General features: G+C 39.3%; 1 protein-coding gene across 20 annotated transcripts in view; it reads right to left on the bottom strand.

The window, feature by feature from the left end:
- STARD3NL (STARD3 N-terminal like) overlaps positions 1–24,018 on the bottom strand; it is a 56,574-nt gene that overhangs the window by 7,839 nt on the left and 24,717 nt on the right. For 5 of the 20 annotated variants that reach the window (XM_519050.8, XM_009452911.5, XM_016957284.4 and 2 more), the window contains 6 exons: positions 15,078–15,360; positions 8,376–8,453; positions 7,705–7,782; positions 5,734–5,787; positions 5,507–5,624; positions 3,161–3,256 (listed from right to left, as the gene is read on the bottom strand). In XM_519050.8, the coding sequence (XP_519050.1) occupies positions 3,161–3,256; positions 5,507–5,624; positions 5,734–5,787; positions 7,705–7,782; positions 8,376–8,453; positions 15,078–15,302 (649 nt within the window). In that variant the 5' untranslated portion in view covers positions 15,303–15,360. Of the gene's footprint in view, positions 1–3,160; positions 3,257–5,506; positions 5,625–5,733; positions 5,788–7,704; positions 7,783–8,375; positions 8,454–15,077; positions 15,361–16,361; positions 16,565–20,822; positions 21,076–24,018 lie in introns of those variants that run through there. The other 15 variants (XM_054687479.2, XM_063815324.1, XM_063815327.1 and 12 more) reach the window with 6 other exon arrangements.

Raw genomic sequence — 24,018 nt, 5'->3', positions numbered from 1 at the left:
ATAATAAGGTAGTCCACTCTGACCACTCCTTCTCTGCCCATTAGTAACCTGTCTTTTGTCAAACAAAGCAGCTACACAGTGGAACACCATGAAAATGTTTTGTTCTTGTTTACCTTCCTGACTCAAGGAAATGGTAATGCTCTAGGGTACCACTAGGTGGTGGTAAATGATAAAGGTGAAATGCAGATGGATCCCAGAACTAGAAAGTTTGATGAGGCATGCTTGAGGCCGTGTTCCTCGTATCACTACTATTCTATGTTCTGAACTCTAGTTAAGAAAATACATTAGTACTGAGAACCTGTATTAGTCTTAGAAAAAGAAGTAGAGATGCATGAACTCTAATATGAATTTCCTTTTTTCAAAGAGTAAAGTCCTATGACACAAAACATCTCAGTGAAATAATCCTTATGAGGTAATAAACAATTTAATACTTAATTCTAGTTTTTACTGTTTTAGAAACAGATTTTCTACAAATCCATATCTGTATTTCATCTAGCTCTATGTTTCTGTGTTGTATGCTGCTTTCAGATCCAACACCAATAGTCCAGAATCTCAAGTTACTTGGAGTTCCTCCAGTACACTGATATTTCACATGGCTGTAATCTTCAATCATTCATGGCTCTTTCTGTCTGGAATCCCTTTTACCACTCTGTGTGTGTGTGTGTGTGTGTGTGTGTGTGTGTGTTAAAATATTAACTAGGCCTAATATAGGGAATACAATGATGTAGTCTCTAACTCAAGTTTACAACCCAGCAGTAGAAACAGACCAGGTCAGCGCTGAAGGCAGTGCAGACAACACAGGATGACAGGGCTGTGGAAGAGGTTCCAAAGAACATGCTGAGGATGTTCTAAGACTGCCGGGAGTGATGGGAAGGGTAGGCATGGCTGGGAAGAACATGGGAACATGTGAGCAAACACTAGGATTGCAGAGGAGATCATGCTCAGAATGGAAACAGCAAGGTGGACAATGGCTGGAGGGCTCTAGAGCACAACATTTTCAGAAGAGCTATGAACAGCACACCAGAAGGCAGTCACAAGGTGAGAAGCTAGACAACTGGTGACAGTGCCCACAGGGGCACTTCCAGCGAGGCTAAGATCTACTGATTTCTTTATCCTTTATGCTACTGAAGGCTTTTGAGCAGGGGACTGGCATGACCAAGTCTATATTTTCATAAACACCAAGAGGCTAATATACTTTAGCAGTTATAAGCATGAACTCTAGCACTAGACCCCAGCTTCAAATCCCAGCTACACCACTTATTATTAGTGTGATATTGGGTAAATTGCTTCAGTTCTCTGTGCCTCATTTGCTCATCTCTACATTAGGGATAATACGAGTTTTACATCACAGAGTGGAGGCACTTAGCAAACATCTAATATGCCAGGCATTAAGAATATGAAAATAGGTTAGACACAATCTTACAAGAGATCAGTGGTAAGACACAGACTTGTAAAAAATGGATGTAATGGAGGAGTGATTAGACACTATGGTTTGTGATCTGTATCTCAGAAGATAAGCAGACAAGGGAGGAGTAAATGAGTGAATATTAATAAAGCTTAGAACAGCACCTGACACTTAAAAAAGTGTTAGCAATTTAAAAAATAGTGGTTTCTTTACCATAGAAAAATATATTTAACATAAAATCTACCACTTTAACCATTTTTAAGCACGCCATCCAGTGCATTCAGTTCATCTATGCTGTTGTGCAGCCATCATCACCATTCTGAGAATTTGACTTCCCTAGGTATCTCATCTAAGTGAAATCATACGACAGTCCTTTTGTGTCTGGCTTATTTTACTTAGCATAATGTGTTCACAGTTCATACATGTTATAGTATGTGTCAGAATTCTATTCTTTTCTTTTCTTTTTTTTTTTTTTTAATAGAGACAAGGTCTCCCTATGTTGCCAGGCTGGTCTTGAGCTCCTGGGCTCAAGCGATCCTCCTACCTTGGCCTCCCAAAGTGCTGGGATTATAGGCATGAGCCACTGTGCCCAGCTTTCCATTCCTTTTTAATGGAGAATAATATTCCATTGGATGTACATACATGTTGTTTATCCACTCATCTGCTGACAGCTGTTTGATTTGTTTCCACCATTTAGCTACTGTGAATAATGCTGCTATGAGCATGGGTATACACATATCTGCTGTAGTCTCTGCTTTCATTTCCTTTGGGTACATACCCAGGGGTAGAAGTGTTGAATCATATGGTAACTCTATGTTTAATCTTTTACGGAAACACCATACTGTTTTCTACTGGGGCTATACCATTTTACATTCTCACCCGTAATGCACAAGGGGTCCAATTTCTCCATATTCTCACCAATACTTATTTTCTGTCTTTTTGTTTGGTTTTGCTTTTTGTAATAGTCATCCTAATGGGTATGAAGCGGTATCCTGTTGTGGTTCTGATTTGCATTTTCCTAATATTAGTGATGTTAAGCATCTTTTATGTGCTTATTGGCCATTTGTTTATCTTCTTTGGAGAAATGTCTATCAAAACCCTTGCATATTTTTTAATCAGGTTGTTTATTTTTGTTGCTGAGTGTAATTGTTATTTTTAACAGAGCACTCTGGTTGCTGGTTAGTGAAAGACAAAACTGGAGGCAGGGAGACAAATGCTCTTGCAGAAACTGCAGAAAGTAATGCTGAAATGAGGTTGGAGCTGATAAGAAGCGGCAGGATTTGAATGAGAAAATGGAGGTAGAAATAAGGGAGAGAGGATGGAAACAGCTTTGTGAATGATGAGATGTGAGCCATAAGAACGGGGTGGAGCCAACAGTGAGGCTCTGGTGTTCGATCTGGGCAACTGGCTGGACAGTGCTGCCATTCTCAGATATGGGAGTCCTAGAGGGAGGTTGGTTTGGTGATGAACCGCAATAATGAGAGCACTGAGACGCTTCCCCTTGTCTTTGTGTCTTCTAAGATACATATCACAAATCATGGTGTCTAATCACTCCTCCATGACATTTATTTTTACAACTCTGTGTCTTACCACTGGTTTCATGTGAGACTGTGTCTCACCTATTTTCATATCCCTAATGCCTGGCATGTTAGATGTTAGCTAAGTATATTGAGAAACAGAGGGGGTAGGGAAAGGAAGGAAGAGCAGAGCCTTTGAATGAGAGATACAAGCACAAATAATAATCAAGTTTTTTACCTGCTTCGGATTCAGGAGGGGAATAAAACTGACCATCAGAAAGACCACCAGGTATAAGTGCTGCCCTCTCTGAAGCATCCTGAACTATCAGGAGTCCTGGAAGAGAAGAAATTCAGATGTTGGGAATGAGGTCACCTTTCTGGTAGCTTTTCGGCAAGATTAAGTAAAATAAAATGGTATTATTATTACAATGAAATACCTTTAGAAAAAGAGGTACTTTAAAAATGTTTCAACCAAACAATAAGTTTCATTAACAAATGACAAACAATACTGTAAGGACAGATAACTAAGCAGTTTAAATAAGTGCCTCACGAGGCTGGGCATGGTGCCTCACACCTGTCATCACAGCACTCTGGGAGGCCAAGGATGGAGGATCGCTTGAGCCCAGGAGTTTGAGACCAGCCTGGGCAACATAGCAAGACCCTGTCTCTATAAAAAATTTAAAAATTAGCCGAGTGTGGTAGTGCACACCTGTAGTCCCAGCTACTGGGGAGGCTAAGGTGGGAGGATTGCTTGAGCCCAGTAAGCCAAAGCTGCAGTGAGCCATGATTGTGCCATTGCACTTCACAAAGTGAGGCCCTGTCTTAGAAAAAATAACTCAGTATTTACATCTTTCCCTTGTGAGTACCTGCCTTCCTACAAAAAAGCACAGTATCAAAATCAAAACACAAAGTAAAATAAAAAACATGGTCAGTTCCTACAAATGGTCTGCTGGCTACATCTGGTTAGAGAGATGCCAGATGTAAAGTGCAATACAGGGATGGCCTTTTATAAATATATAAAGAACAATCAAGATGACAAATATTTATGCAACAAGAAGGTTTCAAAAGAAAAAAAGTGTCTTAAAAAAGCAAAGAAAAGGTAAGAAAGCAGGACGTGGACAGCTGAGGAACACTAACACACGCAAGGCCACCAACGCTTAAGTTCTTTTGACTGAAAGCTGAGTTAACCTCAGGATAAAGTCGGAGGAAGCACCAGGCCAAATAGCAGATACCAGGTATGTGTGTCATACATGCTACTGACAATGAAAATAAGTGCTAATTTAAAATTTTCATTAATTGTGTGTTCTGCTTTATTAGTCACTTTGAATGTGGTTTAAGCCTATAACCATTCAAGCCTCAGTCATAGTAATAGTTCATATGTTTTCAACAAAGTTCAGTTTTATATTTATATACAATTAAAAAAGACTTTCATTAGCTTTACTTATAACTTCTCCAAAATACACTTTCACAAAGGAATAGATGGCATAGGATAGAAGGTACAACTCAGTCTGATTAATGGGTTTTTTAAATCTACTCTTGAATTATTCTTTTCTTATATATTTCTTCTATGTAAATGAGATTTTCCAAAATAAAACCACTTGCAAGATTATTTTGCATCCTGCTGTTTTTTGAAGTTATAATCATGCTTAACTTTCTATTTTTTTTCCTATGAGGCAGGGCAAATTGAGCCAGATGGCCAGCAGAGGCATAAAAACAGCATGTCTTGAAACTGCATGGGTGTCTGAAATGAGCTTTGATCGTTTCACCTTTAAGATGGGTGGGTGGGGCATGTGGGCTTCCATTAAGGACATTATGTGGAGAAGAATTTCAGCTTGGTAATTTACCATAAAGCTTAATCAATCATTTGGCCTTCCTAGTGAATATTCTGGGATATTGAAAGCCATGATGAGATTATAGCAGCTTTGGCAGGATTCATGAGTACACCTTGTTAGCTATGACTCAGCTACTCAGAGGATGGTGAAAGGCTGAGCATCGCTCTGGCTTGCTGTCATCCTCCTGTGAATAATCTTCATCCTAAACCCACCAATGGTCCCCAGCCCTAGGCATTTAACTGTTCTAACAGTGGCCCATCTGAAGCCACCAACTGCTGTATGGATCACAATGGGAGACTTTGGAGAATCACTGGCTTGTATTTAGAATAGTTGCTTCCACTCACTTAAAATTGGTTTTATTTTCTCTGACCCTAAACAGCACAGTTCTGTTTACATGCACAAAATGCTTACTGTCCTGCCTATTGCTAACAGGGAGAAAAGAACAAGCTGTCTGGGGAGAAAAAAGTGCTGGCTATTTTCTGTTATTGCTTGAATGCCCTTTTCACCAGTGTTCACATTTTCTTCCAGGGGAAGCCTGGCCTGATAGCTGGAGAGAGGAGCTGCTTTCTGTCACTTACCCTTTCATCCACCCAACCCTTCTCTCGATTTCTGCTGTAGCCACTAAAGAATGAAGACCCCACCACTGCCTAACTCTACCCATTTGCAGCCCCATTCACACCAAGAAACCACATCTCTTCCTCCCAGCTTGGTACCCAGCCCGCCTCAGGAGGCTGACTTTGAGAGGAACTTACTGTTTTCTTCTTCTGCTTCTTGAGGTAACACTTTGAAATCCAGGAACCACGTCTCAATCCAGGCAAGGATGAATGAAATGATGGGCAGCACATAGCCAAAAGCCCCTTGAGAGAAAAGCTGGAAGATATGACCAGGAAAGGGAAATGCAGTTACCACAAACTCACACTGAAAAACGAGGCTTCATCACTGAAGATGGTAACTGTATAGAAAAAGTGGTAGGCCATACCTTCGAAAGGATCACTTTTGCTAGTAAAAAGGCACTGGTCACTGCCGTTGTCAACTGCAAGACACATAATCCAGCACTGTTCACACTAGGCATCTCACACTGTGAAGGTACCTCCCTCTTCACAAGAGACCCGTCTGAGCCAGGAGCAGGCAATGCCTGAAAAACCTGTGCCTAGCCTGGCTCCTTCCCATATCACTCAGTCTCTCTCCCCTAGACCCACACTGGGGCAAAATGGGCTTCTACATGTGACACAATCCCTAAATGACTGTGTGTGGTTTCTTCTCCCACATTTCAGCAGGCTGGTGTGCTAGGTAACTAAGTTTGATCCACCAGAAGGTACAATTCCAAAGCCTCTACAAGCACATGAAGAGACCGGTAAAGTGCATAGGTAGGGCTCTCGCCAGGGGTTGTGAAGTCCAGAGATACCATAATACCTGAGCCTTGTCACTGTTCCTTCAACTAATATTTTTAGCATGGTGAAACCTAACCAAAATGAATACCAATAGTAGCTTGACTGACAGAAGGGAGGACAGGGAACACCAAGTATCTTGCTCAATAAGTATTAACAAAGACACACACACACACACACACTCTCACACACACTCACACACACACACACAGTTGCTTGGGAGAGGAGGCAGTTTAGCATTTTATATTCTGACACTAATTAACTTTACAGGCTCACACTATGCACTCTTTAAATACCAGCTGACTTCTCCTCCTTCCAGCTTCTAGACTCTTCTCTGCAAATGTTTTTTAAAACAAGAATCAGAAGCAATAAAATGATTTGCTAAAATTAGACTTATTCTTCAGATAATCTGAAAGCAGATATTGAAGATACTGTCTTACAGCTCTCACTGAATATCTATATGTCAAACACTTTTCTAAAACAAACATTGAGAGGGATGGTCTGACAAATACTAGCATACATATGGGGACTCAGGAATATAACATCCCAATGGGATCTGTTGTTGAAAATGCAGAAAAATGGGAGGGTACAATCATCAAAAGCTATGATGATATCAGCAAAAGAGTATTCAGGAAAGGGAGTCAAGTCTGGCCAAGACTGTCAGCCTATATCCATGAAATGAGAGCTTCCGGATTAACAGATGGTCTGACCGCTGCCCCGTGATTCTGAGAATGCTCAGAAGACATGGCCCAGACAGACATCGCCCCCTAGTGGACTCAGGAGGGCAGCACAAGTCCTATTCCCAGCTGGAGAAACCCAGGCCTGGGCCACCCAGACCCCAGCTCTCACCCTCTAATCGCAGAACTGCAGGTTATTTCTGAGCAGTTCTCTCTAGTCTGAGGAGCTCCACATTTTCTTCCCATAGAACTGACTTATTAAAGCTTTACAAAAGGCAAATATTCAGACATCTGTCAGGCAGAACTGCTAGTAATTCTATCAATCTCTAAATGCTTATTAAGAATACCAAAGCTCTCTGTGCTAGATGCCAGGAAACAGAGAAGTAAAAAAGTCCTTGTCCTTGAGAAGTCCAAGGCAACAATAGAAAGACTGAGAGCTTTTCCCTCCAAGATAGGGGGTTGTGGGGAAGAAAGGAGGGGGTAAGGCAATTACCTAAATAAGTACGGACCATGTCATGAAAACAATCACTAAGCAGTTTCAACCAAATAAGACATTTTCCAAATATCTCTGTGACAGAGGTCTCCTCTCATCTCTTATTTGCAAAATGAGGTAGAGGGTGGCTTGGTGCTTGGCCAATAATCACTGTTGGGCTTCTAGATTCCTCATTTGGCTCAGCACCAAGAGACAAATCTAGTTACTCATTAACATTGGAAAGAAGCCCTGGAGTATTAAACCTACTTAAGTATGGAGGAAACGGGACTCAGGAAAGCTAGTGGGATTCCACCTGCATTAGAACTGTATCTTCTCCCAGCCCAGGCCTGTTGAGAGCAGGACTTGGCCACCAGCACTGGAGGAGATGACCCACTCATGCAGGGCATACTCACCGCTATTGCCCACCAATGGCGCAGTCTGCACACAGCATATGCAAGTATTAACACTTTAAATCGAAAAACTGCCAGAAGCTGAAAGTAAGAAAATAAAGGGATGTTTTAAAAAATATATACAAAAATGACACAGCTTTATGAAGAACTCACCAGACTGTCTTCATTATTGTGATTTAGCTGGAGACTACCAGGGACTGGCACTGGTCTGTAGACCAGCATTTGGGAATCCCTGCTCTACAACTTAATGTAATAGCAAATTAGGTCTCACATTAATCTCCCATTATGAAAGAAAAAACAAGGCAAGAAAAAAAAGATGTCATTTTCATCATCTTATTATATAAATAGGTGAATTTTCCTTTCAGTGACTAGATATGTCAATGGGTTCTATTTGAGCCATTTGAAAGAATAAAGGCTCTCCAACAAGAAAATAGGAATGGCTCCTTCTGTTGCCCTCCCTTATCTGTCATTAATCTTTTATTTCCTTGAGATGATGACACAATTCCTTATTTAGAGAGAGAGAACATTGAATGGGTGGGGAATTAAAAGAAAAGGAAAATATGGTCAGTGTTCAAAAGAGGAAAAAAGGGCATGGAATTTGAAGTCTATTTGGAGGAAATCTGCCTTTTGGGTCAGTTTTATCACATCTGAAATGAAACATAAAAAATACTTACAAATATATCAAAATATGAAGAATAGTAGTCATACTGCATCACCTCCTTCTCTAATGTGTTCTCAATGCCTCCATTCACCTAGAAAGGAGAGTAAGAAGCAAAAACAAGGAGAGGTTTATGTGTGGAAATAAAACAAGGTAAGATTTCCTATCCAACTTTCCTGCCTATCTTCTCAGAACCCAGAAATGCTAAAGTGCGGAAGAAAAGAACTCTCATAATTTTAATAGAAAAGGGCTGGATGGCACTCTCCAATTCCTCAACTCTGAATTCATTCATTCAACAGATATAAATGTATAGTGAAAAATAATGGCTTCTGTAGTTCATATTTGGGAAAATTAAAATGTTAAGAAAATTATTTTTTCCCTTCTAAGATAAAGTCTTCCATCATACAAAAGTGTATTTTTAAAGAAGGCAATTCACCTTTATCCAGGACTACCTTACTTTCTAATCACGCTCCACTGTCTTAGGTCTTGGAAGGCCAAGACTCCCCCTGACATCCGGGCAAACGTCAATGATGGCCATTAGCATGACACAGGATAGAAGTGTAAACATTCTCCGTGGTTTCTCATTTTTATTTCTCCTGGCATTTAAAGATTCTGCACTTTTATCAATTTAAATATATTTTTAACATGAATAGATAATGAAATAAGGACAGTACTAGACTCAAACCTGATACAACTTTCTGTCCTCTCCCAATGCTACTGTCAAAATAAATCTTACATTATCGAGCTCAAAATTCGACAAATGAAACTATGGAGCATAATACTTTTAAAAAATCAAGTAAGGGGACATGTGTCGGCAGCTAATGCAGCACCCAAGCAGGGTAACTGTCAGAGCCCCTGGATTAGCCTGATCAGAGGGAGCAAACAAATGCAGAGGGTTTAAAAGAGGACCAATGGAAGGACAGTTAACCAGAGACCTGGATAAGAGGGAAAACATTAAGGAACACCTTTGCCAGGTTCAAATTCGAATGAAAGTTGCCATAGGGAAGGGTATTCCTAGCTTAGGTATCATTTCACATATTTGTATTTGTTATGCAAAAATGAAAGCATACCATAAATACTGTCCTGTGCCCTAAAATCCCTTAAGGAGGTCTACATTTCTTTGTAATTAGTACGGATGCTCTGTAGACCTGCTTGGCTATAGACCTCTACAAATGAATAGAATTGAAAACCTGGGAGGAAGGAGGAATAATGATTGAAAGACACCCAACCATTTAGTCTCATTACTGTCTCTCCAGACTAAGGAAACTTGTCAACATCCAGAATATTATAAGAATGATTATTCCAAGTGGCCTACAGCAAACAGGGGTTCTCTACCACATAGAGACCTCCCCTTGCTATTCCTGGGAGAACAGGAATCAAAGCAGCCCATAGAGTTTTGCAATAAATAGCCCATAGCTTTTCTCTGGTATCTGCATACTTTAAAATGCTCTGATTTGGAGTTGGCTTTAAACAGACATTATCTAAAATTTATATCTCTATCCCTAACTTATACTCTAAATCCTCATTTCAAAATTTTTGTCTCTACCTCAAGATGTCTTAAATAAACTATCTTTAGTTTCACACAAAATCCCTTCCCAGCCAGTTCTGGTACTACTCTTCTAGAGTTCATCACTGGAAACTTTAGAGTCATCTTTGCATACTGGGGATGATAAAATCAGCCTATCAACAAGTCTTCTCATACTCCTTCCTTTAGTGACTCTCAGGTTAGTTCTTTCCTTCCTATTCCCACCACGTTCCATGACATTCCTGCTTCTGAATTCACGTTCTTACTGCCAATCTGTCCCACCTGTTCACCACTGCCACAATGATCTTTATCCATTCACTAAATATTTGCTGAGCATCTATTATGCACCAGGCACTGTTCTAAATATAGGAAATACTTCAGTAAACAAAATAATATGTCTTCATGGAGATTATATTCTGGCAAGGTGAGAGAGATAGCAAATAAGAAAACAAATGCTACACAGACAACAGAAGCAGGACAGTGCGACAGAATAATGAAGACATTTAAACTGATACTAGCAAAATAAGAAGTTGAATTCTATAAAAAGATAAAGGAAATTAATCATTTCATATAGAAGAAACAACTAGTAGAAGGGTCCCAAGATAGAAAGGAGCTTATTCCTTTCTGAGAACAGAAGAAGGCAAGTGTGCTCATCTACCGTGAGCCAGGAACAGAGGGTGGGGAGGAAGTCTGAGAGGCTTCTGGGGCCTCTGCAAGCCAAAGTACAACATTTGGATTTTATTCTAAAAGCATGGCCTGCCAGTGAAGAGCTGTAACAGAAAGCGACATGATCTGACTTTTGTTTTTCACAGGTTACCCTGGCTACTGTGAGAAGAATGGATTGCAGGGTGAGAGGAAGCAGGCGACCAGCCAGGAGTGCAGTTTGGATGAGTGATAATGTGGCTTGGTTGAAGCTGGAAACAGTGGAAAAGAAAGGGAAACAGTGGAAAAGAAGGGAAACAGTGGAAAAGGAGAAACAGTGGAAAAGAAGAGAAGTGGTCACATTTTGAATATATTTTAGAGGCAGATTTGATAGGACTTACTTTTAGACTGGATATGAAGCATGAAAAATACAAAACAAGCAAATCAAAATGCGTTTTCATGTTTGGCCTAAGTCTCTGCATTTTCTTACTGATGAAAAAGGGGGAAAGCAGGTGTGTGTATGCATTGGGGGAAACATGTTAAGTCAGACATCCAACTGGACAGGTCAAGGAGGCTGTGATGTAGACTGTGAGTCACTGACTTCTGGAAAATCTCAAAATCATGTTGTCCAATCTGCTCCAGAATCTGTAACAGCTCACCATTGCAGTAAATACGAATCCTTCTATATACCTTTTAATAACTTGAATAATCTAGCACCAGCCTACCTATTCAATTTCATTTCCAATAGGCACCTTACTTTCTAGCCAAGCTAGTATTTTCTCAGCCTCTGTCCCTGTTCCCTCCAAATACAAGCACTTGAGCACGCACTCCCCACACATAAGCACACACTCCTGCCTCAGTACTTCCATGCACCATGATCTCCAAACCCTCTCCCCAAGCTCCCACACTGAAGGATCATCCTTCCCAGATCATCCTCCCATCTTAACTGCCACCTATCCTTCCAAATCCAATTCACAGTCCATCTCTTCCATTCACTCCCTCAAACAGTCCAAGCCACTGATCTACCTCATCTGAATTTCTATTATACTTGGTCATTACCATTTATAGAGCATAGTAGGAATGAGGTAATAGAATCAGAATTAGCAGGGTAATAAGTACCTGAAACTTAAATGTAACAATAGTGAGAAAACAGTAACCTGCATTTTTTTCTTCTTTCTGGGTTAAATTTATTTTAGTTATTAATAAATTACATGAACTATAATCATGCAGACCTTTGTATCTTCAAAGGGGCTGCTGTATACATCTTTCCATTTGATCTTCACATGGACCCATGAGGAAGGCAAGACCAGTATTAGTTTATTAAATTGATCAAAAGGCCCAGAGAACTTATTAAACAGCTTGCCCAAGGCCAAAGACCTGGTCACGACAGCTCTAAGTCAAATTAGGACTGTTATGACATTTTCTAGAACGCCAGTTAGAAAATAGTAAGAAAAAAGTCACTAAGCATTGACAAAGGCTTTTTTTGAACCATAGTCTCAATCAAGTATCAAAAGCTAAAAAGAAAACCAAATTCCTTTCAACTGTCACTACTTTGATCCCTGTTCACACTGTCTACAGAGTGTAGGAGAGAGTCTGCAGAGGGAAAAGAGTCCTCAGGGAACGCAAGCCATAATTAATTCCAGATCCAACTTGGGAAATCAGTCTACTCAAAGGTGGACCATGAGGCCTTGGATAGAATCAAAACCATCCTTCTGACTGACCGAAAAGAGATCAGCAGCCCTAAGATCTTCTAGAAGGAAAATGAACTAAGGTGGTGTTAGGCTTCTCTGGCTCACCGAGCCCTGCATTTGAGGCTGGGATGGTGCCAGTCAGGTCCCTGTGGCAAGGAGGGAAGGTGGCTAAGGTGGAAGTCATACATGAAGGCAAAGTAGTTTGGTTATTGTTATAATTGCAAAGAACAGCTGGTTCTCCATATTCTAAAGCCCTAAGCACCCTTTATGACATTTTCTTTCTTCTTTTAAAGACTACATCACAAGGCAGTATAAGATTATGTGCCATATTTATTCAGCTAAACTCTAAATCCCATATAGTTTTTTTTGGTAGAGCTTGCAACACCTGAATTAGAAGCCTGTTCTCTGGCATTTGGTAAATGTAAAGACATGTTTAAAAAAAATGGATTTGAATGATTAGAGAGTTACAGAGAGACAACAAAGCAAAATGAATGGTACTGCGTGTAGTGAAAACGCCAGGTCAAGACTGACAATTCAAAACAAGTAGAACTAGAAATTGGGCATCGAAAAACAATCATACTAAAAAAAGTCCTGATGTTCTTGCTTGATCATATACCCTTTTCCAATCTTTTAATTTTACAGCTGGGGAAACTAGTAGTTGGTGGAAAAGTGAGGATAAAAACACATTTCTAAATTGCTAGGCCTGGTGATTTTTCATTTATAACACGTTGCATGCAGATGTAAACAGATAACTTGTCTGTGAACAAGAACAGGGGGCAGCCTACTTCATTTCCACTTCCCTGGACAAAACAGAAAGGAGAGAAATGAGAAGTGTGATCCCATGAACCCCACCACAGTTCTACCCCATGACTTTCCTCATTTAAAGGCATACAGTGATATAAGCAGCCAAAGCAATGAATGCCCGGACTTGCTGTTGGCGTTAAAATAAATTTAAAGTGTGCCCCCTTAAAACTACTGATGTGTTTCCTGTTAAAAGATGCATTTCCGGCCAGGCGCGATGGCTCACACCTATAATCCCAGCACTTTGGGAGGGCAAGGCAGGTGGATCATGAAGTCAGGAGATAGGGAACAGTGTGGCCAACACGGTGAAACCCTGTCTCTACTAAAAATACAAAAAGTTAGCAAGGCGTGATGGTGTGCGCCCTGTAGTCCCAGCTACTCTGGAGGCTGAGGCAAGATATTTGCTTGAACCCAGGAGGTGGCAGTTGCGTGAGCCAAGATCGTGTCACTGCACTCCAGCCTGAGTGACAGAGCAAGACTCTGTCTCAAAAAAGAAAAAAAAAAAGACGCATTTCCTTTTCATCTCTCATTACATAGCTACAGTTTTGAAATCATATTACTCCTTTAAAATATACATTAATTAAAATATTTTCTTTAATGTGCACATGTGGAACACATAGCAAAAAGAGACTCTAAATTACTATGTCATATCACTGGGCTGTCTGATTATAAACAAAACTTAACAATCCCACAGTGCAAAATTAACAGAAGAAAAATCTGTAAACAGAAACTTAACAGTGGACTCATGTTCCATGTCACTGTGATTATGGGACAAATATTATTTTCTAATGTAACTGTCTGCTTTCATAACGAGTTTAGTTCCTCTATTAGGATTCATGATGAAATTAAATGAGATTCAGTGACCCTAATTATTAAGAGAGTAGAGTTTAGAATTGAAATTATGCTATGAATTAGAATACTAATCAAAAATTAGATTAAGATGTTGCTTCTTGCTGTTAAAAGGCAAAATTTTAAATAATTTTCAAACAGGAATCTCAGCATCTTTTCATATTTTTGTATTATAATAAATTCTCATAAAACATCTAGCACTGTGCCTAGCAAAGAGTAACCCCCTAAAAATAAACAACAGGGAATAATGATTACTACCTAGGTCTTAGCAAACATTTCCTGGAAATAAATGAACTGCTGAAAATAGGAAAGCAGACACTTTTTGCTTGTGAGGAAAACCTCCCGGAGGAGCTCACCTATTGGTTAGTAAGAAATGTAAACAATCAGACCAAAGGCTTTGGGAAGAAAACACATATATTGGGTTAAATAAAAAATATTATTAAAATGAGTTTCATCTGTTTGATTTTTATTAATGTGGCAACTAGAGAATTTTAAATTACATATTTAATAGTTTGCATTATATTTCTATTGGACAGTACTGGTCTAAACAATTAGTTGGTAATACAGAATAACTGCATAAACCTCCAAATGCCTCCAGGACAACTTTTCCGATGCAATATAAACAAGTAATCTCTTTGCAAGAAAGTAAAGAATAAACATATGCAGAATCTTAAACCTGGGAACTAGAAAAGTACATGAAACATCTAAAACATATTCCAAAAGCATTCTACATTTTCTGGAGGAAGGATGGGTAAACTTTTTCTGAAAAAGACTAGAGAACAAATATTTTTGCCTTTGTGGGTCAGAGGGTCTCTGTCACAACTATTCAACTGCAACTACTCAGTGCAAAAGCCAGCCATAAACAATATGTAAACAGACAGGCCTGGCCACGTTCCAATAAAACTTTATTAAAACAGGCCTACTGAATTTGTCTTACAGCCTATAGTTTGTCAACTCCTGTTACAGAGCAAAATACCAGGAATTCAAATTTCAAAACCCCAGACAACATGAGTTTTAAACTGATCACATTTGCCTTAAACAATAATATTAAAGAACAAGAAAGGTCCAAATCAGGAGGAGAAAAGCAATGGCTTCATTTGGAAAAAGATGGAAATTACTAAATGAAACAAATGATAAGAGAAACGAACAAAAAAACCCTGTTGTCTCTCGAAACACTTCTTAAAAAGTTATGAAAGAACCACCAACTTACATTTAACTCTATTATCCACAGTAACGTTACAAATAAGAGGTCAAAGGTGACAAACAAACAGAAAGTCCTCCTGACATCAGATATGCCTTTCTTTTCCCTTCCTTCATAGGACTCAATCCTGGCCATGAGTTGTGTGGGGTTGATGGAATGGATGTTGCGCAGAGAAGCATGGGAGCTCTGGCTCCCGGTGAGAGCGTTCTCCATGTCTTCTGGCAGGTGGTTCATCCTGGAGGAGGGTTACAGGAGCCTTTTTCCAACCTCACCATCCCTAAAGAGAAGACACCTTTGGGAAATAAAAAAGAGACACCATGTTAAATCCAAGCTGATCAAATATAACTGTGCAACCCTCTCCACTGTGCAACTATTTCTCTAACTGAACAACAGAGTACCTTGACTGATTTATGTTTTCATGAAGACATAAAGAGAAAGAGAAATGAGAAGCAACACATAATGTTTTAGAGCAATACTACAAAATAGCTGTTTAGTAAAGAATGGCAATAGAGAAGAAGCAAACCGACTGTAGGAAAGGGTGAAGGCAGGATGTTAGCTACAACTGAAAGGTGTTCCTGATGACCTGGACCAAACCTCTTGGTGAACGACTCAGTTACCTTGCTGTGACAGGGAGAAAACCTCCACAGTCCTGTAAGTATAACTGTGCATGGGCTAGAAAATCATTTACTGAATGCTTTCCTGGAGCATGTAAGCAGAATGTGTAAATTAGCTATAAAAAAGCTTATTTCCAAGCCTGGGCAATATAGCAAGGTCCTGTCTGTACAAAAAAGAAAAAAGAAAAATCAGCTGCGCATGGCAGCACATGCCTATAGTCCTAACTACTCAGGAGCTGCATAGGAGGATCACTTGAGCCCAGGAGTTGAGGTTATAGTGAGCTATGATCATGCCACTGGACTCCAGCCTGGGTAACAGAGCAAGACACTGCCTCAAATATCCTTACTTCCTGAGGAGGAATTTCTTTCCATCAAAAGTACCTTATAAACTAAAGTTAGTTAGCATTTCCCCATCCTCTTAATGAACAAGCATTTTCTTGTTTCTAGGCCTCTTCTTGGAAAAGAAGTGCACACACTAAACAAAAAGTTTAGCACTATGCAAACCACCCGACCAATAATTACAGAAGATATAGTCCTATACAGAGATGCAGGCCCCTCAAGACCAGAGGGCACTTTTATAATAAAAATTAAAAATGAGTAATCCAAATAATCTGATCTGCTTATGGATGGGACAAAGACATTAAACAAAGTGTGGTGGATGGTATGATTGTCAAGCAGCCTAGTTTCCTTTCCTGTAGGACCTCTCCCTGTGGGATTATATACTCCTGGCTCTACTGAACTCATATCTGTTCTTTAGCCATGAACGTGGCATGTAACGTGGGCAGAAGTTCATATGCCACTTGTGTCCAGAGCTGGTACATGAATCGCCAGTACGTGGCTCACCACGCTCTCCTTTCTTTCTGCCACAATGACTGGCAATGTCTAGGTAAAGAAGAGGATTTTCAAAGCCATAAAATAGAATTTAGAAACAGACAGCTGAGATTTCCCTAAAGCAGTATGATCCCATTTGGTCCTATTATTCACTGTCCAGAACTTCGTCTCTTTACACTTGACCCTGATTTCTCTTCCTTTCCACACTCAGGAACAAAAGTCTTTCTCATACTTTTTAACAATGTGGTGGTAAAATGGCACAGCATTTATGAAGGCAATTTGATTATGTGAAATAAGATACTTTAAAACCTCCATACTTCCTGATCTTGTAACCCTAAATCTAAATGAAATTAATCAAACTACAGACCTTCAAAGCAAAAACTGATCTATGGCCTTAAAGGTCAGGTTAGTGATTATCTTCAAGAAAGAGGGAAGAAACAGTGATTAGAAGGCAGAGGGTAGAGGGCATATTTAGGGGACTTGGTAAAGTTCTATTTCTTTACCTGAGTAGTGGTAACATAGTTGTGTTCATTTAGTGATAATTTATTGATGTACACAGTAGTTTTAGTCATGTGTTGGCTCATGAAAAATTCAAAATGCTATATAGTATATACATGTATACACAACTGAATAGTGTATATTATATTTCAATAAAAATCCATATTAAAAGACTTTATCATAAGGTATCTATAATAGTATCAATTAGAAAACAACCTAAATAACTAATTAGAATAATTAGATAAATCATGGTATAGCCACAGTATAGTCACTAAAATAAATGTTTATGAAGCATTTATAATGACTTAGAAAAAATGCCTGGGTTATGATAACTAAATTAAAAATCGAATACTAAATGGAATACACACACACAGAGTATGTTCAGAACTCTGTAAAATAAACCTAAACCGAATTCTTATAAGAAGGTACCTATGAAATATATCAGATATTGAACCAGCCTTGCATCCCAGGGATGAAGCCCAATTGATCATGGTGGATAAGCTTTTTGATGTGTTGCTGGATTCGGTTTGCCAGTATTTTATTGAGGATTTTTGCATCGATGTTCACCAGGGATATTGGTCTAAAATTCTCTTTTTTTGTTGTATCTCTGCCAGGCTTTGGTATCAGGATGATGCTGGCCTCATAAAATTAGTTAGGGAGGATTCCCTCTTTTTCTATTGATTGGAATAGTTTCAGAAGGAATGGTACCAGCTCCTCCTTGTACCTCTGGTAGAATTCGGCTGTGAATCCGTCTAGTCCTGGACGTTTTTTGGTTGGTAAGCTATTAATTATTGCCTCAATTTCAGAGTCTGTTATTGGTCTATTCAGAGATTCAACTTCTTCCTGGTTTAGTCTTGGGAGGGTGTATGTGTCGAGGAATTTATCCATTTCTTCTAGATTTTCTAGTTTATTTGCGTAGAGGTGTTTATAGTATTCTCTGATGGTAGTTTGTATTTCTGTGGGATCGGTGGTGATATCCCCTTTATCATTTTTTATTGCATCTATTTGATTCTTCTCTCTTTTCTTCTTTATTAGTCTTGCTAGCGGTCTATCAATTTTGTTGATCTTTTCAAAAAACCAGCTCCTGGATTCATTGATTTTTTGAAGGGTTTTTTGTGTCTCTATCTCCTCCAGTTCTGCTCTGATCTTAGTTATTTCTTGCCTTCTGCTAGCTTTTGAATGTGTTTTCTCTTGCTTCTCTAGTTCTTTTAATTGTGATGTTAGGGTGTCAATTTTAGATCTTTCCTGCTTTCTCTTGTGGGCATTTAGTACTATAAATTTCCCTCTACACACTGCTTTAAATGTGTCCCAGAGATTCTGGTATGTTGTGTCTTTGTTTTTGTTGGTTTCAAAGAGCATCTTTATTTCTGCCTTCATTTTGTTATGTACCCAGTAGTCATTCAGGAGCAGGTTGTTCAGTTTCCATGTAGTTAAGCGGTTTTGAGTGAGTTTCTTCATCCTGAGTTCTAGTTTGATTGCACTGTGGTCTGAGAGACAGTTTGTTATAATTTCTGTTCTTTTACATTTGCTGAGGAGTGCTTTACTTCCAACTATGTGGTCAATTTTGGAATAAGTGCAGTGTGGTGCTGAGAAGAATGTATATTCTGTTGATTTGGGGTGGAGAGTTCTGTAGACATCTATTAGGTTTGCTTGGTGCAGAGCTGAGTTCAATTCCTGGATATCCTTGTTAACTTTCTGTCTCATTGATCTGTCTAATGTTGACAGTGGGGTGTTAAAATCTCCCATTATTATTGTGTGGGAGTCTAAGTCTCTTTGTAAGTCTCTAAGGACTTGCTTTATGTTTATGAATCTGGGTGCTCCTGTATTGGGTGCATATATATTTAGGATAGTTAGCTCTTCTTGTTGAATTGATCCCTTTACCATTATGTAATGGCCTTCTTTGTCTCTTTTGATCTTTCTTGGTTTAAAGTCTGTTTTATGAGAGCCTAAGATTGCAACCCCTGCCTTTTTTTGTTTTCCATTTGCTTGGTTGATCTTCCTCCATCCCTTTATTTTGAGCCTATGTGTGTCTCTGCACGTGAGATGGGTTTCCTGAATACAGCACACTGATGGGTCTTAACTCTTTATCCAATTTGCCAGTCTGTGTCTTTTAATTGGAGCATTTAGCCCATTTACATTTAAGGTTAATATTGTTATGTGTGAATTTGATCCTGTCATTATGATGTTAGCTGGTTATTTTGCTCGTTAGTTGATGCAGTTTCCTTCTAGCCTCGATGGTCTTTACAATTTGGCATGTTTTTGCAGTGGCTGGAATCGGTTGTTCCTTTCCATGTTTAGTGCTTCCTTCAGGAGCTCTTGTAGGGCAGGCCTGGTGGTGACAAAATCTCTCAGCATTTGCTTATCTGTAAAGTATTTTATTTCTCCTTCACTTATGAAGCTTAGTTTGGCTGGATATGAAATTCTGGGTTGAAAATTCTTTAAGAAGGTTGAATATCGGCCCCCACTCTCTTCTGGCTTGTAGGGTTTCTGCCGAGAGATCAGCTGTTAGTCTGACGGGCTTCCCTTTGTGGGTAACCCGACCTTTCTCTCTGGCTGCCCTTAACACTTTTTCCTTCATTTCAACTTCGGTGAATCTGACAATTATGTGTCTTGGAATTGCTCTTCTCGAGGAGTATCTTTGTGGCATTCTCTGTATTTCCTGAATTTGAATGTTGGCCTGACTTGCTAGATTGGGGAAGTTCTCCTGGATAATATCCTGCAGAGTGTTTTCCAACTTGCACATGTATGTTTATTGCAGCACTATTCACAATAGCAAAGATTTGGAATCAACCCCAATGTTCAACAATGATAGACTGGATTAAGAAAATGTGGCACATATACACCATGGAATACTATGCAGCCATAAAAAATGATGAGTTCATGTCCTTTGTAGGGACATGGATGAAGCTGGAAACCATCATTCTCAGCAAACTATCACAAGGACAAAAAACCAAACACCGCATGTTCTCACTCATAGGTGGGAATTGAACAATGAGAACACTTGGACACAGGAAGGGGAACATCACACACCGGGGCCTGTTGTGGGGTGGGGGGAGGGGGGAGGGATAGCATTAGGAGATATACCTAATGTAAATGATGAGTTAATGGGTGCAGCACACCAACATGGCACATGTATACATATGTAACTAACCTGCACGTTGTGCACATGTATCCTAAAACTTAAAGTATAATAAAAATAAAAAATAAAAAAATAAAAATGTTAAAAAAAAGAAATATATCAGATATTACCAATGATTCTCTCAGACTAATGAGATTATATTTTCCCCCTCCTTTGGCCTTTTTCACACTTTTTGCACTTGTTATATGTTTACAATGAGAGGCACTAAATTCAAACATCACTTTGCTGGGGTTCTGTACAGATGTCCTCAGAACCCTAAGCAGCCTTTCCCTTTCTTTTCTGCCAATATAGGCAACATCAGGTAATGTGTCTCTGTCATTCAATTTGTTTCCTCAGAGTCAGCAAATCAGCAAAGCATTTTGAAAAACTCAGTAAGAAGCCACTTAAGCATTTAGTAAAAGGAAAGAAAATAATAAGCTCCCAAATTAAAAGCATTCTTACATAATTTCTGTCTTAATGAGATCAATGCCACCCTAGTGGAAGGTACAGCAACAACATATTCCCCAGTAGCAGCTCTTAACACAAAGCTTGCAAAGCACTACCACCTGTCAGACTTCTAGGAGTTAATTCTGAAACAGTAAGTAAATATGAATGTAATTAATACATCTTTTGTGATGAAACACATATTTTAAGTTTAAGAAAATAGCTGAAGCCGGGTGCAGTGGCACATACCTGTAATCCCAGCACTTTAGGAGGCCGAGGCGGGCAGATCACTTGAGGCCAGCAGTTCAAGACCAGACTGGCCAACATAGGGAAACCCTGTCTCTACCAAAAAATACAAACATTAGACAGGAGTGGTAGTGCACACCTGTAGGCCCAGCTACTTGGGATGCTGAGGCAGGAGAATCACTTGAACCTGGAGGCAGACGCTCCAGTGAGCTGAGATGGTGCCACTGCACTCCAGCCTGGGCAACAGAGTAAGACCCTGTCTCAAAACAAAACAAACAAAAAAAAGAAATCTGGATGAATGAATACACACATATTTTTGCAACAATATATCCTACATTATGAAAAAGCAACTCAAATAATTCTAAGCCAGTCTAATAATTAGCAGCTATATTTTAAAATTAATTTAAATTATTAAATTCACTAATATGTACAGAAAATTGAACGAATTCAAAATTCAAACCAAGGACTGATTTTAGGAGGAAGATCATTTTCAAGGAAATTAAATCATTTTCTTAGTTTCACTCCTTTTTCCTTCCACAAACCCACTTCTTGTGAATAAGAAAGATTAAGAAACGTATCAATCTCAGAAATGTGAAATATATTTCAAAATAAAAAAAGACATTAAATACACAATGGAAATACATGGCTTGGGAAATGAGAATCATTACATTATTTTTCATATGTATATGTGTAACTGCTAATTAGCAAGAATTTATAGATACTTTCACCTCAATAAAAAAGTTACACAAAGCAGAGACATCTCTGAGCAGATTGGCTGTAATCAAACTGATCTTTCTCTGGGAAAAAGGGAAGTTGTAAAAAGGAGAGTGAGCTTGCTTTTCTTTTTCTTTCTAGTTTACCTACTTAATCCAGTGAATTGATTGGTCTAGATGTAACCAATGACAAGGTTAATCTCTGTTAGGTTATGAAAACATATGGTTCAGACTTCTAGAATTAATTTTTTGAGTGAAACTTTTACTTAAAAACAGAAAAATTAGAGAAGAAGAAAAATTAGTTTGAGGGACTCATGTTAGAAACATACTATTCAAACTCAGAAACATTTGGCCATCTTTGTCTTCTATCTCCCTTACTGCTGGTGAAACTAACAGTCACATATGGCCTCTTGCAGCACACAACAGCAGGTCAACAAAGTTGACAGGCTCTACTCCCCATCCCCCCAAAAAAACAATTACTGCTGATTGATAATCTATTTGGGGGATCGGTAAGGGCCTGTGGGCTAGTGGGAAGGGAGAGCTCAAGAATCTTTCTTACTCCTACAAAGCAGACTGTAAACTGGGAAATTTGGGAAGCACTGGTGAAAAATACTAAGGAAATATCAGCTAATTTATGCTCTGTAGGAAACTCTTGATTTCTGCATTATTAGCCCTTAAAATAAGACTGGCTTTTTTTTCTGTGACTCATTTCATTGTTGAGTTAAAACATTCTAAATACAAATGTATTTGAGTTAATATACTAGATACACTTCTAAATGTTTTTAAGGAACTCAGGCTTAACACATAGAACGTTTAGCCTGAGTTCCTTAAAAAATATATAGGTTAAATGAGAATTAAAAATAGTGGAACAGGGAAGAACGAGAAGCACTGCACTAGCTTCTTCACCAGCCTTGAAGCGACACAGCAGGTTAAGGGCAGACAGGTACATTCAGTCAGGTGATACATTTCCAGATGGGTGAAATGGAGAAACCATGCCTCAGAGCAGTCTGGGGTGGGGGCTTTGAGGGGAACAGTGGGGAGGACTACATCTACCCAGCTGCTTCTTGTTGCCTATTTCCACCTGTCAAATTCCTCCTGACAGTGAGTTAACTCTACTACATTTCTAGTTGCTTCATCTGCCCAAGGTAGCCTCTCTTAAAGCCAGATTACACATTTCTGGGATGGCATTTCATTTGAGTCTTGAGGGAAGATACAAAAACTGGGTGTGGGACTGGCTAGCCTAGGTGCTGGAACCCCACAGACTAGATTAGAGCTGCCTGCCCAGCAAAGCCAGTGGCTGCAGGTTCTTGAGGCAATGCCAAGAGAGTCTGAGAAAGTGCAGAAAAAGTGTCATGGAATTTTCATACACAATCAAGTTATAAATTTTTGGTGGGCATATGCACCAATATCACATGTGGCTCTTGGTTAATCCCCAATACCTGAACCATGTGATTCTGACACTCATTGAGAAAGAGCCCTTCCTTTTAATGAGTAAAGAGAAGGATCATTCCTTACAGCCACTTTCTACTGTCTGGTTATTGGATTTCATCCTAACCATATCCTTCAGAAAGCTGAAGTACGGGGTGAGTTCCTTCAGAGAGACTTTTCTGAATGCTCCCCATATTCCAACCTCCAGGCAGTCAGATGCATTTCCCCCAAGCTCCCCTAAGTCTGCGGATGTGCCACTTAATGATACTGCTTACCACACTAGGCCTTAATTATCCACTTCACTGCCTCTCCCACTAACTAGTATATTCCTTAAAGGCTCTGAATTTGACCACAGCACACGACAGACAGCAGGAACAGAACAAACATCAACTGCATAAATTCTATCTAGCATCTAGCACATATACTAGCAGAGAGTAGGCTCTCAGCAATCTCTGTTGAATTCAGGAGATTACAACTGTTTGTTTTTGTTTCTGAGGAAAAGCTTGGGTATTTTTCCAGATGTCATTTCAGAAGTATTAAATATTCAATCCGGGGTACTGAGATCCTCTCTGGGGTTGGCTTAAGAAAAGCCATACCTCTCTAAAGAGGGTGCTAAGTATTGATTGGCTGTATACACAGGAAGCTAAATCTGCAATTCAGAATTTATCCCAACTGTGTGGGAAGTATGGGAGTGAAGAATTAGAAAATAAAGAAAAACATTTGGGTGAGAAGATGAGAATCCCCTTTGGTTGTTTTCTGAAAAAGAGACTGATGTCTTGTTTTATACCAATGTGTAACTATCCTCCTCTATACTACATTATCAGTCAGCTATTTCTATTTATGCTACATTAACAAATCACTAAAAACTCAATGGCTTAAAGTAACCTATACATTTATTCTCAAGCTCACAGGTCTGTACGCTGCCTGAATTTCACCTGATCTAGGCTGTACCTCATGATGGGTACAGAGCCGGGTCAAAACATCAGCTCCATCTGCTTCCACACAGAAGTGACACTACCCAGATGGGGGACAGCAGCTGCTATGGAGCAGGAGCTACC

This window comes from Pan troglodytes, chromosome 6 (genome assembly GCF_028858775.2).
Source record: "Pan troglodytes isolate AG18354 chromosome 6, NHGRI_mPanTro3-v2.0_pri, whole genome shotgun sequence".
In the NCBI taxonomy this organism is placed as follows: domain Eukaryota; kingdom Metazoa; phylum Chordata; class Mammalia; order Primates; family Hominidae; genus Pan; species Pan troglodytes.
Note: the sequence above shows the minus strand (reverse complement) of the source record. Positions and strands in the feature narration are given on the sequence as shown.